Source organism: Nilaparvata lugens, chromosome 11 (assembly GCF_014356525.2).
Source record: "Nilaparvata lugens isolate BPH chromosome 11, ASM1435652v1, whole genome shotgun sequence".
NCBI lineage: Eukaryota > Metazoa > Arthropoda > Insecta > Hemiptera > Delphacidae > Nilaparvata > Nilaparvata lugens.
In genome coordinates, this window is record NC_052514.1 from 22,259,312 (window position 1) to 22,276,533 (window position 17,222).

The 17,222-nt window shown below is 33.3% G+C and overlaps 1 protein-coding gene across 1 annotated transcript in view; it reads left to right on the forward strand.

Annotated features, from left to right (window-relative positions):
• Window positions 1-16,427, forward strand: part of LOC111046260 (HMG box transcription factor BBX) — a 73,970-nt gene extending 57,543 nt beyond the window's left edge. The window contains exons 2-7 of the mRNA XM_022331761.2: window positions 1,018-1,243; window positions 2,613-2,805; window positions 5,608-5,702; window positions 13,300-13,502; window positions 14,974-15,210; window positions 16,019-16,427. Coding sequence (XP_022187453.2) covers window positions 1,018-1,243; window positions 2,613-2,805; window positions 5,608-5,702; window positions 13,300-13,502; window positions 14,974-15,210; window positions 16,019-16,427 — 1,363 coding nt within the window. The remainder of the gene's footprint in view (window positions 1-1,017; window positions 1,244-2,612; window positions 2,806-5,607; window positions 5,703-13,299; window positions 13,503-14,973; window positions 15,211-16,018) is intronic.
• The last annotated feature ends 795 nt before the right edge of the window (window positions 16,428-17,222 follow it).

Below are 17,222 nucleotides of genomic sequence, written 5' to 3' on the forward strand. Positions count from 1 at the left end.
TATTTTTCATCGATTATACTTACTTTTTCATCCACGTTGCTATCAATCCTATTATATTAAGCGAGCAATTTCTGTTTATATATATATATATATATATATATATATATTTGGGTATTTATTTATGTCCAACGGATCTCAAAAACGGCTCTAACGATTTTCACGAAATTTGGAACATAGTAGATTTATGATATAAAAATTCGATTGCACTAGGTCTCATTCCTTGGAAAAGAAAACTCACTGAAGGACATGAAAAGGATAATAATTATTCATCCTTGGAAAACAGATGATAATTTCGTCGTCTGTCGATAACGGAAAATATGAATGCCTGTGTGGGAGAGAGACAGAGTTATGTTCAGCTGTTGAATTTGCATTCAATCAGCTTATCTCACAAGAAATATTATCTAAAAATTTTAATCGACTTGATCAAGATATCTGATTTGTTGACATGACAAGGTATATCGATCTAAATAATTATAGTACATATTATATTAGAATTTTCTTTAGTTGATAATATTATAAAAGTTGATAATTACTTTACAGTTTTAAGTGATTACTGAGTGCTATTTTATTATTTAATTTGGTTTGTAAACAATCTAAATTAGAACTTTTCTGTTTTCAAATGTTTGGACAGAAAATTGGACCTGAATTCAAGTGTATGGAACATAACCTACTTTTTTGACTATTTATAGTTTATAATTCAAAATTCGGGGAAGAAACAGTTTTTGGCTGTGCATATTGCTCCTTCCCCAATCATTTTAAAGAATTGTATTATGTGTATCAATAAATAAATATTATAAACTATGGTTCTTTGCTTTTGTACTTTGAAGCGAAGCTCGGTGCCCCGATATTCAATTATTATCCTTTAATTCATATGTGAATCAGAAAAACATACTGTAGATATCTCATATTTCATTTCATATTTTTTTCGATTTATTACAGCTTACTTATTTATTATTACTGATTTATTATCATTCTTGAACGTATTTTGAAAACTATTCCATTTTTACGTTTGTTTAGTGCCATGGCGTGCCATTCTAAAGAGATCGGGGTGGGTGAGGAATACAACAGTCGCTTGGCACGTCGCCCCCCGAATGCCTTCCTGGTATTCTGCAAGAAGAACCGGCCGACTATGCGCACAAATAATCCTAAGCTGGAGAATAGGCTTCTCACCAAAAAACTGGGCAGATGGTGGGCCGTTCTAAGTGATGAAGAAAAAGAACTGTACAAATCAGTGTCAAACAGGGTAAATTATAAATTTATGTTTTTCTAAGAAGGTAAACTATAGTTAGGTAACTTGCAAGAAATTTTACCCTACTTGAAGCCAACCTGAATTTGATTAAGTTAATTTAGAATACTAATTTATTACTTATCTCTATTGATTTGATATACTGCAGTAAAAAATAATCCAATAGTACCCCTTTTTGAAAAACCTTTTTTATTTAAAATACAGAAACGTGTTTGTATTTTATTACAGTTTTTTTTAAAAGGGTACTATGGGATTATTTTTCAACTAACAAATTGCGTAGTAGTATAGCCCTAATGAAACACGTTATTAGAAAATATGATTCAATATAATAACTCAAATCTGTAAGAATTTTGTATAGTTTCGTCCATTCGAAAATATTTTATATACTTATTCATTCATAATGTTCCCTCCATTAAATAATTTTATTGTGTTTTGATCTTCATACAACTTCTATTAGGTTATAAGAAGATCATAATAATGAAAATCAAATAATCGTATCACAATATTGAATTGAAATATTTTAAATCTATTCAATTCAAAAATATTCATTTTAGTTCATATGGATTTTTTTCAAATGTATATTGGTAGTACCTATATCCTTGATTGAATTCTTCACTTATGTATGGAATGTAAGTTATTTAGAGTCCAAAATACTAAAGCCATCTAGTAAATTGCCACTAAAGAGGTAAGACTCATAAATATATTGTTGATTTTACAATTTTATTGTGAGACGATATAAACTGCGCAGTTTTCAAATGAAAAATCATAGCCTATTCATGTGAGATCAGTGAGCGCAAACTATTAGTCGAAAAAATAGCTCACACAAAGAAAATTAAATTTCCTATATAGATCCTTTCAATATAAATAATATGGATCATCCATTAAATTTATCAGGCATCAATCTAGAATCACTAGATTTTTTTATTAACTTTTTGATAATTCCACGATAAATTTATGTTTTCATAGTGAAAATGGACTCCAAACCAGCATCAAATGCTAGGTACCGATAGACCAAGGAAAATGGTACATGCATGGCCAATGTTCGAATAGAGATGGAATGCAGAGGTTTGCTAAGTGGATGACTGGAGAGATAAGAGGAAATGCGAGAAGCGACTAGTTGTAAAAATTTGCGAAAAAAACTATTCTGTTTAATTCTTTCAAACTTATTCGAAAAATGTTTTCCATATAATTGACACTCTCAAAAAAGGAGAAAGGTTCCCAAAACTGCACCTGATTACAAAAAAATGTCATTTATTGTATAATTCGATTGAACAAATATCCCTTATTGATTCACACTACAGTGTATAATGTGATTGGCTCACCAATATTCAGCATCATGCTCAAAACTATTCTATTTCCTTTGCAGAATAAAGAGAGATTTTTCAAAAAGAACCCCAATTTCAAGTGGTATAAGTTACCTGCTCCACCCTTGCGTCGTCTTTCAACCAGGCCATCCAAAATTAAAATAAAAGCCGAGGCTCCGATCAAAAGTGAGGAGGCTACAAGCTCTGTGCAGTTATCAATCAAAAGCGAGACTATAAGCTCTGTAAAACTGGCAGGTGGGTAAATTCCTTTACAAATAAAATAATTATTTCTTGAATAAATTTGGAAAAACCATGATACCATGTTTCATGTGATGACTGATCACGTGATTACATTTTCTACTGATATGTCACTCAATAACATTAACAATGATGTATCATCTTATTACAGTTCCATGCATTGAGTGTTTCTATGACGTTTTTAATGAAGGTACTTTGTTTTGTTCATATTTGGAGTACGGTAGATCATTCCATAGAACGGTACTCCAATAATCCTTCTATTAAGCGAACGATTTCTGATTGTTTATATGTATCTTTATTTCCTTTTCAATGATTCATGATGCCTTCAATGATGCCTTTCAATTATATCATCAACTTGGTACAGTTTCATGTATTGATTGTTTTCATGACTTGTTTGCTATACCGCACTTCTTTGTTTATATTTGGAGTACGGTAGATCATTCCATAGAACAGTAGTCCAAAAATTAATCTATTAAGTGAGCAATTTTTGTTTGTATGTTAGTATGTTCATTTCCTTTTTAATGATTCATGATGCCTTCAATGATGTACCATCTTAGTACAGTTTCATATATTGATTGTTTCTATGACGTGATTGCTAAACTTTTTGTTTTTCTTTATATTTGGAGTACGGTATATCATTCCATGGAACAGTACTCCAATAATCCTTCTATTAAGCGAAGAATTTCTGTTTATTTCCTTTTCAATGACTCATGATGCCTTCAATGATTCCTTTCAATAATGTACAATTTTAGTACAGTTTTATGTATTGATTGTTTCCATGACTTGTTTGCTATACTGTACTTTTTTGTTTATATTTGGAGTACGGTAGATCATTCCATAGAACGGTACTCCAATAATCCTTTTATAAAGCGATCAATTTCGGTTTGTATGTATTTATGTTTGTATGTGTATTCCCTTTCCAATAATTCATAACGCCTTCATATCACATAAAACAAACCTTAGGCTAAACCTTGTTGAATAAGAGTCGCATCTAACTTCAACATCATCATCTATCTGAACCTCTAGACTCTAGAGTAATATTAATGCTAATAAAACGAATAATAGTCCATTTATACAATAGTTAGTATAATAAACTATTATAAACATTCTTTTTTCGCTGACAGTTATCTAATATGTAATAAAGTAGGAGGTAAGAGCAAAATAGTGTGGGTCTAATTCTAGAATTCCATGGAATTGCAAGTTCATTAATATTACAGTTTTAGAGTCCCAGGTCATTTAAATAGTTTAATTAAAAAAAAATAAATTGATAAATATATTACGTTGCCACTTTGATTTTATGTTTTTGGTGAGAATATTGAAATGCATGCAATGTGAGAGGACATTAAAATACATGGTGGGGGGGCTAGAACGTGCCTCACCCCATCAAAGTTGGCGACGCTGATCAGATAGCTGCTTGGCATCCTGATTTATATAATAATATATTTTCTAATAAAGAATTTTAATACGGATACTTGATTTGTTATTGATAGAAAATAATTCCATAATTCCCTTTTGTATAAAAGGGGAGCCTACTATGGAATTATTTCTTATTAATAAACATAATATATTGGTTGTATATGAATTCAAATCTCAATGCTTTCAATGCTTCCATACTTCTTTTTTATTTCGGTTTTAAATTTATGAATATAACAATAATTTGAAAATGATCGTTCAAATTCATACTCTCGTAGAGCTTTCCTCGCTGTTTATCACTTTTTCTGGTTGAGAAGTTAACTCTTCCTACATCCAGATTTTACAAAGAATGTTTCTCAGTTGAGTATATCTGGTGACCTTTTCTACAGAATGCGGCAGCGAAACTTCCTTTTTCTAAGTAAATAAAACTCTTTGTATCGATCAGAAAGTTTGTATTTATTTCTTGTAATGTAGATACATATAAATAAAGTTTTGTTCAGTTAGATTTAAATTTCAAATCAGGTAGATGACGTCCCCCATTCTCCATACACTGAGTAAACCGAATTTTACTCCTGCCAGAATTACAGGCGATATGTTAGCAATTTCTTCCCTGATATTGGTTTTCAAATCTTGTAGGGTCTTTGGACGGTTCAAATTAACAAGGGATTTCAAAAACCCTCATAGAAAAAAATCACAAGGGTTCAAATCGGGAGATCGGACTGGCCACTCCAAATCGCTCCTAATTGAGATATGGCGTCCTGGAAAGTGCTCCCTCAATTGAAGTCACGTTCAGAACGGTCCTGCACAATTGCCATCTTCTATGGGATGGAAATGCTTCTATGCTACATAGTAGAGTAGCATAGGCATCATGAACAATTCGTCTCACAGAACGATCGGAAAGTCCAAGAGCAGACGCATGTTTGCGCGCAGAAAGCTGTGGTGATCTCAAAATTGAAACTCTCGCTGCCTCAATGTTCTCAGGTGAACTAATGGGCCGAGGGACTTTGGTTCTTCGTCTTGATGCACTCGCAGTTTGTCTGAACGTAGTGAGTGACCCACCTAACAATTGATTCCCGGACCGGGACAGCAGCCAAAGGGGCTAAATTAAAGCAATTTCGAAATGCACGCTGGGTTGTGATCACAGAACATCCGCTCGAAAAATAAGACTCAACGGCAGATGCACGCTCCCCATTGTTCTAATGCATGATGGCGAATGAACATGTCGGTAAGAGAACTTTATGATCTGACCTCTCTAACGAGACCAAATTTGCTCTACTACGACACCAGCTGACGGAATGGCGTCCACTTTAAAAAAGGAAGTTTTGCTACCGCACTCCGTACTTGGAAATAATTCGTACCGCTTGTCATTTATCAACTGATTTGCAGATGAATCACAGCTTGGAGCTCTAACAAGTCTTCTGACACCTCCAAAGCCTCCAAACAAGCGATACCTGCAGATGAATCATCCCAAATCAGAAGAGGTAAAAATGATCGCTGCCTAGATTACTTCACTTGGACACCTAGATTTGTAGATAACTAAGTAGAATTAATCCTTCTTAGAAAAATAACCACCTGTATAATACAGATGGAATTAAATAGAGAATGCAATTTATTCAAATGCTAATTAATATATAATTACTATTTAACGAAAATCCTAAATAAATGCTGCAAATCACCCCGAAGACTTCTGCAACTGCAGACATTGACAACAGGGTTAACAGCTGGATGGAAATTCGATGAGAACTACTATCCAAAAATTAGTTGCCAGCCCGGGAATCGAACCCGGTAGATAAGGTCCCGTTGTCAGTTTGGTGTAAGGGTAAGCATTCCTGACTAGCAGTTGGGAGGTACCGGGTTCGATTCCCGGGCTGGCAACTAATTTTTGGATAGTAGTTCTCATCGAATTTCCATCCAGCTGTTAACTTGTTGTCAATGTCTGCAGTAGCAGTAGTCTTCGGGGTGATTTACAGCATTTATTTAGGATTTTCGTTAAATAATAATTACACCTGTATAATGTTCAACTACCAATGAGCAGGCGGGATATAAGTTCAATAATCGATAAATGCAATATTATTTAAACTTGAATGAAAAAAAGTCATACAATTCTCAAATAGTTCATCGATATTATTGGAAATTAGAATCAAAATAAACTGTATTTTTGTGTTGCATTTATTTTTGATCAGATAAACAAAGAGTAGCTTGATTAATGTTTTGGTACTTTTGTTTTAAGATTGGAGAGGCAATTTGCTTTAAAAAAGTTTAAAATCTTATACTTTTGGATTGAATTATTATTGATCTAGAGCTAATTTCTATGGTTGATTCATTTTTATTAGGTACCTATTCAAGAATAACTTTTGAATTTTGGGAAAACATGTGAAGATTGTTTGGATTAAATCAACATATTCATGTAACAGAAGGCTCAAGCTCATGTTTGGTTTTTTGAATCTTCAAGGCTCTTGAATTTTTGGTCTAAGGGTTTTTTCTGGTTATTGTCAGAATAATAACTATGAATATGAAATTTATATTTCATGTGAATTGATCTGCTCTGTCATGAATCCTTTTGATGTTGATATAGGAGAATTTTAATTAATCCAATTTAATTTATCTTTTACCTTATCTAATTAAACAATAACAATAATTGGGCAATTTAGTCCAGTCACTATACATTGGTGCTTGCAATATACAGAATGGGTGAAAAGTCTGAGAACGGCTTAATATCTCATACACAAATTTAATTTGATGGTGGGTGTGATTGGGGATCCTACTCAAATTGAAAATACTACTTTACTATGACTTCAAAAATCCATCTTGGATCCGCCATATTGAACGCAACTTTATTTTTACAATTGGGAAGATTGTCATGCGATACATGATTTCGATACGAAATCTCAAGAAAAATGAATTGTGAAAACCGCACATTGATATCTCAAACCGGTCAGAAGATATTCACATTATTAATCAATATCATGCATATTGGAAATTTGAATTTAAATTTAATAATGTGAATATCTTCTAAAAGGTTTGAGATATCGATATGCGGTTTTTAACCATTCTTTTTTTATTGAACTCATGTATCGCATGACCACCTTCCTATTTTAAAAAATAAAGTTGCATTCAATATGGTGGCCAGATTTTTGAAGTCATAGTAAAGTAGAATTTTCAATTTGGGAAGGATCCCCAATCTCACCCACCGTAAAATAACCTTTGTGTATGATATATTAAGCCGTTCTCGGACTTTTCACCACTCTGTATATTGTGGTTCTGATTTTTTAATATGTTATTTGGATTCATGAGAGAAGTCCAGAACCAATTTCTTCCAGCAAAATTTCCTTGTGCTAGATACAGAATGGCCCAGAAACCTGGTATTTTCGGTTCATTTTCCAGTTTCCAGATATTTCCGCCAAATCCAGTTATCGGACAGAAAAATTTCCTCCCGCCTATTTTCAGATTATAAAATTCCTTATAAAATGAGATCATTCGGAACTCTCTATCTCCAATGAGTACAGAGTTAATATTTTTCAAAATTAGTAAATTTTTAAGAAAAAATCGAGCTTGATGAGTTTTTGATGAACAATATCTTCTGATTGTTACCATTTAGATGTATAATTCTCAATCCCTCTGGGCGTAATTTTTCGCTCTACAATCTGAGATGAGGTAGAAGCGCTATATATCATATAGATTTTCAGGTACACCTGACAACAATGCTTCACGTAATGTGGAAAACACCTACTTTTCAGCTTCAACCATCATCACCAACCACATTGACCTCACATTGATATTTCGCACAATGAAATAAGTTCATGAGATTATGTTCTATGAGAATCACACGTTAGATGCACTTCATTTCAATATTTCCTAGTGGAGAGGCGCGCTTAAGGACACCTCAAGGATCAAAATTTCAAACACTTATAACTTGTGACATTATGCTCAGATTTCATCGTACTACACTTCATCCGTCTCGGCTCATCAAGGCGGTCCAAAATCATGCATCATGAGTCAAATTTGATTGAAATATGAAGAATTTATTGCTGAGTGTACTTAAGCCCATATTCCAATACACAAAAAATGGACAATTTCTATATTCAAAGCTGCATATATTGTGAAATACTTCTGATAAGATTTCTTTATCCAGTGAGAATGTGAAACTTTTCCCCTCTTCTCACTCCAAGAAATAATACTTTCGATTCCAATACCATTCGAAAGTTACAGAAGATTTTAAAAATGGTGATTTCAGTTACGATTTTTCATGATTCTACTGTTAATCAAGAGTTTCTAGAACGAGTCTGATACATAATAGAAACTCACAATTGATTCCAAACTGTAGATAAATCCATTTTCTACAAGCTCAGTTGCCTAGCATCCATCTTCAATCATTTTTCCCTATCATAGAACTGCCAAAACTGTTAATATGAGAAAAATATGTAAAATTTCCGGATTTTTTCAACAATCGAATCCTACTTCACAAACATATTTCTCCATGAAACGTTTACAGCAAATATGAAAGAGAAGATTCTATTGTACATTCCACGATCAAGTTTTTTTATCATTACGGGTTACCGAGATACATTCTTCTTCTTCACGTGCCTGCTCCGTTTCGGATGTTGGCGATCATAATGGCTATCCTGATTTTGTCGACGGCGCTACGGAATAGCTCTGCAGATGACTGGTGAAACCATAGCCTCAGATTTGCCAGCCATGAAATTCTCCTTCTGCCAGGTCCCCTTTTTCCGTTGATTTTTCCTTGAAGGATCTCTTGCAGAAGTCTGTATCTTGAGCTATTCCTCATAATGTGGCCGAGGTATTGGAGTTTTCTACTTTTAATGGTATTCAGGAGCTCCGGTTCTTTATTCATTCTCCTGAGAACCTCTTTATTAGTAACTTTTTGCGTCCAGGATATTTTCAGCATTCTTCTGTACAGCCAGAGTTCAAAAGCTTCAATCTTTACCATTGTTTCTTTTGTGAGGGTCCATGCTTCTACCCCATACAACAGAACGGAGAACACATAGCAACGCAATAGTCTCAATTTAGTTAATAGAGCAAGGTCGTGACTCTTGTACACCTTTTTCTATGCGGCATCTTATTTCTTGTGTGTTATTCCATTTCTCATTGATGATGGTACCCAGGTAGTTATAGTGTGAGACTCTTTCTATTGCATTTCGATTAATAAACAATTGTACTCCACCTACATTCTCCTTGCTTATTACCATGAGCTTTGTCTTATTAGTGTTGATTTCTAAACCATACTGCATACTCTTTAAATATACCGAGATACATACATAGCTTTAAATATAGAAATTGTCCATTTTTTGTCTACACTCGAAATTAATTTTTTATTTAATATTTTAATATTTAATATTTTGGACCGCCTTGACGAGCCGAGACGGATGAAGTGTAGTACAAAGAAATCTGACCATTGTGTCAAAAGTTATAAGTGTTTGAAATTTTGATCCTTGAGGTGTCCTTATGCGGGCCTCTCCACTAGGAAATACTGAAATGGAGTGCATCTAACGGGTGATTCTCATAGAAAATAATCTCATGAACTTATATAATCCAGCGAAAAATCATTGTGTGTATAATCTAGTTGGTGATAATAGTTGAAGCTGAAAATGAGGTGTTTTTAACAATACAAGGAGCATTGTGGTCAGGTGTACCTGGAAATCTATATGAGATAGAGCGCTCTACCTGATTTCAGATTGTAGAGCACAAAATTACGACCAGAAGGATTTAGAAAATTATACATGTAAATGGTAACAATCTGAAGATATTGTTGATCAAAAACTCAAATTCATCAAAGTTCATTTTTTCTTAAAATTTTACTCTTTTTGAAAAATTATAACTCAGTACTCTTGGAGATAGAGAGTTCCAAATGATCTGATTTTATTAAGAATTTTATAATCTGAAAAAAAGCGAGAGCAAATTTTGCTGTCCAATTACTGGATTTGGCAGGAAAAGCGTTTTTGGGCCACTCTGTATATAGCACAAGAAGATTTTGCATGAAGAAATTGGTTCTGGACTTCTCTAGGATTATTTGGACTTTGAATAATAATTAAAAAATCAGAACTAAAATATAAATTGCAAGCACACCCCCTTTTTTATGTCTATATTGACTGGACTATATATTGTGAACAAGGTACTTTAGATAAAATTTCCAAATCTAGTGAGGATGTGAAAGTTTTCTCTCTCTCCCCACTCCAATGGATAATACTTCCGATTCCAATATTATTCGAACGTTACAAAAGATTTTTAAAATGATGATTTTAGATTTTTAATTTTTTTGTGTGATTCCACTATTAATCAAGAGTTTCTAGAACGAGTCTGAAACACCATAGAAACCTACAACTTTCCAAATTGTAGATAATTTCATCCTCTACGAGCTCAGTTGACTATAATTCATCTTAAATAACTTTTTCCTATAATAGAACTGCCAAGACCCTAAATATGGGGAGAATATCTTCAATTCCGGATTCTTTTTTAATAATCAAGTTTCACTTCGAGAACATTTCTTCACATATGAATCGTTTACAGATCGGAAGATTTTGTTGATCAAAAACTATAATTCATCAAAGTTGATTTTTTCTTTAAATTTTTCCCATTTTTGAAAAATCATAACTCTGTACTCATTGGAGATAGAGGGTTCCGAATTGTTTTCAATTATTATTTCTATCAAAAGTAGTCACTAGGACTAACCATTAATTTAGTTCTCTTATTTCTTATCCTATAATATTAATTTTTATTGCTAAAATCTTCCAGTGAGGCCTACAGTTCCAATTATAATTTCTACTTTAAATTTTTTCACTACACATTTAATTAATATACTTTTTTCTCTTCACTAGCACTACACCAACTCGAAGGGCTTTGTTCTCTTCAACCTCCTTGTGAGTTCAGTGTTGTCTAGTAGTTGAATGACTTCGGTGTTGTCATGTTGATGAAGACGTGACTCATGATGGGCTGCCAATCGTCTTATCTCGCTGGTCACATAGGGGGATGTGCAGATCTCGGTGCAAATACCTGTTCCTTATTATGTACCAGGGCGCATTCACCATGTTCCGCAGTTTGTTTTGAGATGTTTGAATCTGGTTGATGTTAGAAGTTCTAGAGCAGCCCCAAAGCTGAATTCCATAGGTCCAGACAGGTTTTAGAATTTTGTTTGTGTATCAATATTTTGTTGTCCAATGATAGTTGCGATTGTCAGCCCAACAGCCAATAGATTTTACTGTATTTGATTTCTAGCTCGCTCCTTTTCATCTTGATATGCTCTTTCCATTTCAACTTGGCGTCAAGAGTCATTCCAAGGTATTCTGCTGTGTCAGGGGATAATTGCAGGGGACAATCTTCAGGGGATAATTGCATTCTTTTGTTTTCCTGGTGTTTTTCCAGGCTGATTTCTGGATTTGTCACATGAAATTTTCTGCGGCTTCATCTAGCTGCTCAGCTGTTCTAAGTGGAATATTTAAGTTGCTTTCATTCTCCAAATCCACTTTAAAAGCTTCCCAGTCTATTATCCTGTTCATCAACATTGGTCTATCTTCTCTCTTTATTATTCGTTCACTAAGTGTGAGAACTACAGCTGAATGATCCGAATCCAGGTCAAAGATCCCTTCAATGTCAATAAAATCACTGGATATTCTCTTTGTTATAAAGAAATCTAGAATATCTGGAGTTTTATTCAAATCTGTTGGTCAATAAGTAGGTGTCCCTGTTGAATGGAATTCGCAGCCCAGCTCCTGGATAGCCTCTCTGAGCTCTTTTGCTCTGGTAGTTGTGAGTCTTGAACCCCAATCCTTATGCTTGGCATTAAAATCTTCACCCACTATGAATCTATCTCCAAGCTGAAGAAGAATATTTGTATAATCATTTTTCTTTAAATTGTAACGTGGTGGAAAATATGCAGCTCCAACAAGTATTTTCAGGTTGATTGACTCTATTCCAACTACAGTTAGCTGTATTTCATCACTTTGAATACAAAGTCTTTATAGTGTTTAATACTCTCCATCACTATCACAGCACTTCCACCTCTTGCTTGATTTTGAGGATGAATAGTTTCGTAAACTATCCATTAATCAATATCCATTGATTTTGAAGTGAGTCTGCTCAATTGAATGGGTTTTAGAGATGAGGCAAACATCTATATTCCGTGTCTTTAGAAATATTTCTATTTCTTGTTTTCTATTATTATTGATATTATTTATTCCATTGGCATTCCAGGTAGCAATCCTAATATCTTGTTCGCTTGCAATATATATTTTCTAGTTTTCTTCTCGATACTCTTACTCTTCCCTTCCATGCTGCCAAGTCGTCCAGAAAGAATATTTAAACTGTTTAAAATTTCCTTGAAAACCTCATTGACATCAACTGGTTGGTGTTGTTTTGGTTGACTCTCCTGTTGTAGGCTTGAAGTGGGCTTCGTTACTTGGGAATAGGATATTTCTCAAGTGTACTTTTTTTGAAGTGAAGTTTCTCTGTTGGGTTGTATGTGGTACTCCGCTACTTCTTTTAACTGTTTTGTCTTTTTCAGTTCTTCTTCTCTGAAGTTCTTCAGCGATGAGACAGCCTCTGTAGTTTCGAATGATCTCATTTTATCAAGAATTTTATAATCTGAAAAAGGCGAGAGCAAATTTTCTGTCCGATTATTGGATTTGGCGGAAGTAGCTGAAAACTGGAAAATGAACATAAAATACGAGGTTTTTGGGTCATTCTGTATCCAACACAAAAGGAAATTTTGCATGAAGAAATTGGTTCTGGATTCTCTCATGTACCCAAATAATATAATAAATTTTCAGAACGACAATACATATTGCAAGCATACCCCCTTTTTTATGTCTATATTGACTGGACTAATTATGAAACAACTGGTACAGCCCGAAACTGTTATGTTCCACTCCAAAAATCCCATTACATGTTCCAGGATTATTATCTCTCCACTCTCAGCTATACGTGTTTGGTTTTTAATCCAGGAAACACAAACTTGAAATAAATTTGAATTGATGTCGGAATTGTAATGGATTGCCTCGTTTAATGATCATCTCAAATACTTGAATAATATAACAGTATTGCAAATAATGATTTTATCAATTTCAGAATACTTATTTCAACAAGAGCTTGTTGAGATTCGATGTAGAACCTGCTGTTGAAGTGAAGGAAGAACCACCAGAAGATAAAAATGAGGAGGAACGTGTAAATGAGGAAAATGAACAGGCTGTTGTCACAAACAACTGCTCAACTGGAAGTTTCAACCAACATTTTCGAGTATTGAATGGTCATTTCAATGGAGTTATCAGCGAGTAAGATTAATTTATTTCTCCACAATTATTTTGAATCTAATTTCTCTCTGGTGAACTATGTTATAGAATTGAAGTTCAAGTTCGAAGTTTGTTGTTTAACGACTACCGTACTCCTAGTGCTGGTTGCTCAAAAGCTGTTAAATTGTAACCGTGATTAAATTCCGCGAGAACCAATCAGAAAAGCCTTCTTTTCAAAAAGGATTTCTACTCTGATTGGTTCTCGTGGCATTTGATCATGATTAATATTTTTCAGGCTTTTGTGCAACCGGCCCTTAAATCTCATTCCTCTCAAGTCAACAATATGTTATAGAATTTAAATTCATCCTTTAAAATAATGTAACATTGTGATTACCTCTTCAAGGAAACCACAAACCAGACATTTTTATTTGAGTTGTCTCTACTTTGAGACAAAATATTGGGATGTTTTTCATACCTATGTAGATTCAATCAGCATTATTCTGAAGTATTTTTCAGCAAAGAAAACTGTTGAATCTGGGGTGTGATACACCCCATTGTTATATTAATGTATGCAATTTTCCATTTTCAGAATACTATTTATCAATTGTTGAATTATTGTTCATTCAATTTTTCTTTAGAAATGTACTTTTCCTTTGTTATTGTAGGATTTCTGTTGATGTTCTCGTGTTTCACCTGACAAAATTACTCACAATTCACAGGATAATCCTAATTCGACTTCTAATCAATTTCCCAAAGAAAGGAATTCATAAAAGGAATACCGGTAAATGAATCTAGTCTTGGAAGTAATGGAAAGTCTCGATCAACAAAATTTATAGAAATTATGATAGGAAATAAGTGAGGGTTTACCACACCCCAATGTTACATTTGTGCATCATTTCCATGGGTTTTATATTTGAAGGTTAAGTTTAAAGTTGACTTATTTGAATAGCTCTACATATCACCCGAGGTTCAGTGTTGACTTTTGACCTCCAATGTACAGTAGGCCTATTTGAAAATTATGAGTACCTAACATCAGAGGAATCGATTGTCATGTGAAAAAAGAATTATCGATCAGTTAACCAGATTCCATCAAAGTTCAAAATTTATCGATCCAATAAACTCCATTGGAATAAATTACTAATTTCATCGAATAACTCTATATTTATTGAAACTCTATCAAATTTTAAATTCCATGGAGTAATTTGAAAATTAAAGTAATTCAAATTATAATAAGCAAATTTATTCAACGAATAATAGCTTATGGGTGTAAGCTTTTTCCAATTTCACAAAGTTTTTTACCCAACTCCCAGTTTCAAAATAAATTTCTCTATTCATATATATTCACTTCCGCTGACTGATCTATCCTCACTTCCATGCAATGTTAGTTGGAATTCTGTTTCTATAAGAATATTTCATGGCATTTGGGATTGTTTCCAGCAATAACTACATTTCCTTTAAATTGGAGAAGAAAATTGTTGTTTGGAATAACATGAATTCAATGTTTGATTTGCAGATATCATGAACCACTGAGCCGGCGCCAATCAGAGCGACTCAAACGTCGGAACAATCAATGGTACTCAGAGTTGGAGAATAATACTGAGACTCCACCTAAAACAGAACAGGCTGTTCCCATCAAATGGGAAAATTCATCAGAGCTCGAAAACGAAGAAAATGCTCCTGAATACTTGACGCATTCCGACACCAAAGTCAAATTGGAGAATAAGTTTTCCCTTTTCTATGATAATTACATGTAAGTAAAAAATCTGATCGAGTTCTCCAATTGATAAAATTAGTATCTCGAATTTAGCTCAATGATATTGATCAGAGTTTTTTAATTCAGTATTTATTTTATTGTTCTTGTGAGGTGATAAAGCATTAAATATAAGATAACAGTCTGTTAGCAGCCTAAATACCTAATTGATCAGTTGAAGAAGAGTTTTTGACTGTTTCCAGTTTTTTCTATCAATTCACTATTAACAGAATTTTACATTTTACAATTGACTGCTAATTTGCTTAATTTTCCTTGGAAAACGGGGCTATACCATTTTCATCGATTTATTTTCAACATTAACTTAATTTTTAACCATATATCATAATTAGCTACCCTAATATTTCTGAACACACTTCAAATGCACGCCTCTTCTTACTCATCGTTGAAACCTCTACGGAAATGCAAAGAAATTTGTGGTAAATAATAAATTGAACGTCAGTTTATAATACCATTTCCTATTTCATCAAAATTAAATATTTTAGAAAGTTAACGATTTGCTTAAATTTTCGTAATAATTTTTTAGTCTGGAACAATAAATTCTTATTATTGACAAATACCTTGAAAAATATTATCAAGTTGACAAAGTTCCAGCATTAAATCAAATCAGGATCTACATAATCTCTGCACTATTTATATGAAATTAAGTAAAAAATAAATAGAAAATTTTATTCTCTAATCACTTTTGAAGAACCAACATAATTAACATGTTGAAATTCTAGTTCAATGTTGTTATCAATTTTTAATATCTAAAATAATGAAATGAGTGGTTCATTACCATATCTTACAGTGACGTTGAATTTGAAAAAGAAATCGAAGAGCTGCCGGAATTGAACTACGACGATTTTATACTAAAGAACAACGAGAAGAAAACGAAGATGGCGAAGCCAAAGAAAACCAGACCATCCAATTCCCTCATGGATTATAAGGGCCTGAAAGCTCCCAAGAAACGACGACAGAATATCAATAATAATAAAGATGAAGATGATTCGGTGGATTCTGATGATTCAGGATCCAATTATATTATCGATACTAGCAAGTGGAGACGATCTGCATTGAAGAACCGTCCAAATATGAGCGGAGAACACCCCGTTGCTACAACTTACACATCCACTGCTGACAATCCAGTAACCAGCAGGATCGAAAACACGTCCTCTCCTCGAGATCAACGCACAACACATCCAGTTTCTGGTAAGTAATGGCACACTTTATGAAATGTTATCAAAATGTCTGCTCTATTATTCCTGTACTATATAAGATACCCTTTATTTATTTTGAATACTTCATAAAAATAACTGATTAATATTATTAATTCATATTCAATTTACACAATAAATTTATATCTATACAATGTGTTCTGAAAAAAGGTGCCCATAAGCCAGGGGGTGATTCTTCACATCGAAAGAAGGAAAAAAATTATTATTAACATAGGTCTGAAAATGGGTGAAAGATTTCGTCTGAATTTCAGCCCCCCTGCACTACGGGTATTTGTTGTCTGTTAGTTAAGACCTTCAAACCTTTAGGTACAGTAATTTTTAAGATATGTGACGAAATACGCGAAACTTGGTTCCGAAAAACAAGTCCCTTTAAGGTTTGAAGCAGATTTACTATATGTTAAATGTAGACTACAATAAACACAAAATATTTTCTCACAGAACTTGTAGAGAAAATTCAATTTCGAAGAGAAAGATGTAGAATAAGTAGGCCTATATAATAGACAAACGCAACCTTGAAAAAATAATCCTTAATCACATACAAAACGCATGAAAAATAGACAAAATCTGTTGAGATCTCTATTTTTCATGCATTTTGTAATTAAGGATTATTTTTTCAAGGTTGAGTTTGTCTATTATAGACTCATTCTACATCTTTCTCTTCGAAATTAAATTTTCTCTACAAGTTCTGTAAGAAAATATTTTGTGTTTACATTTAAAATAGTGAATCTGCTTTAAACCTCAAAGGAACTTGTTTTACAAGACCAAGTTTCACGTATT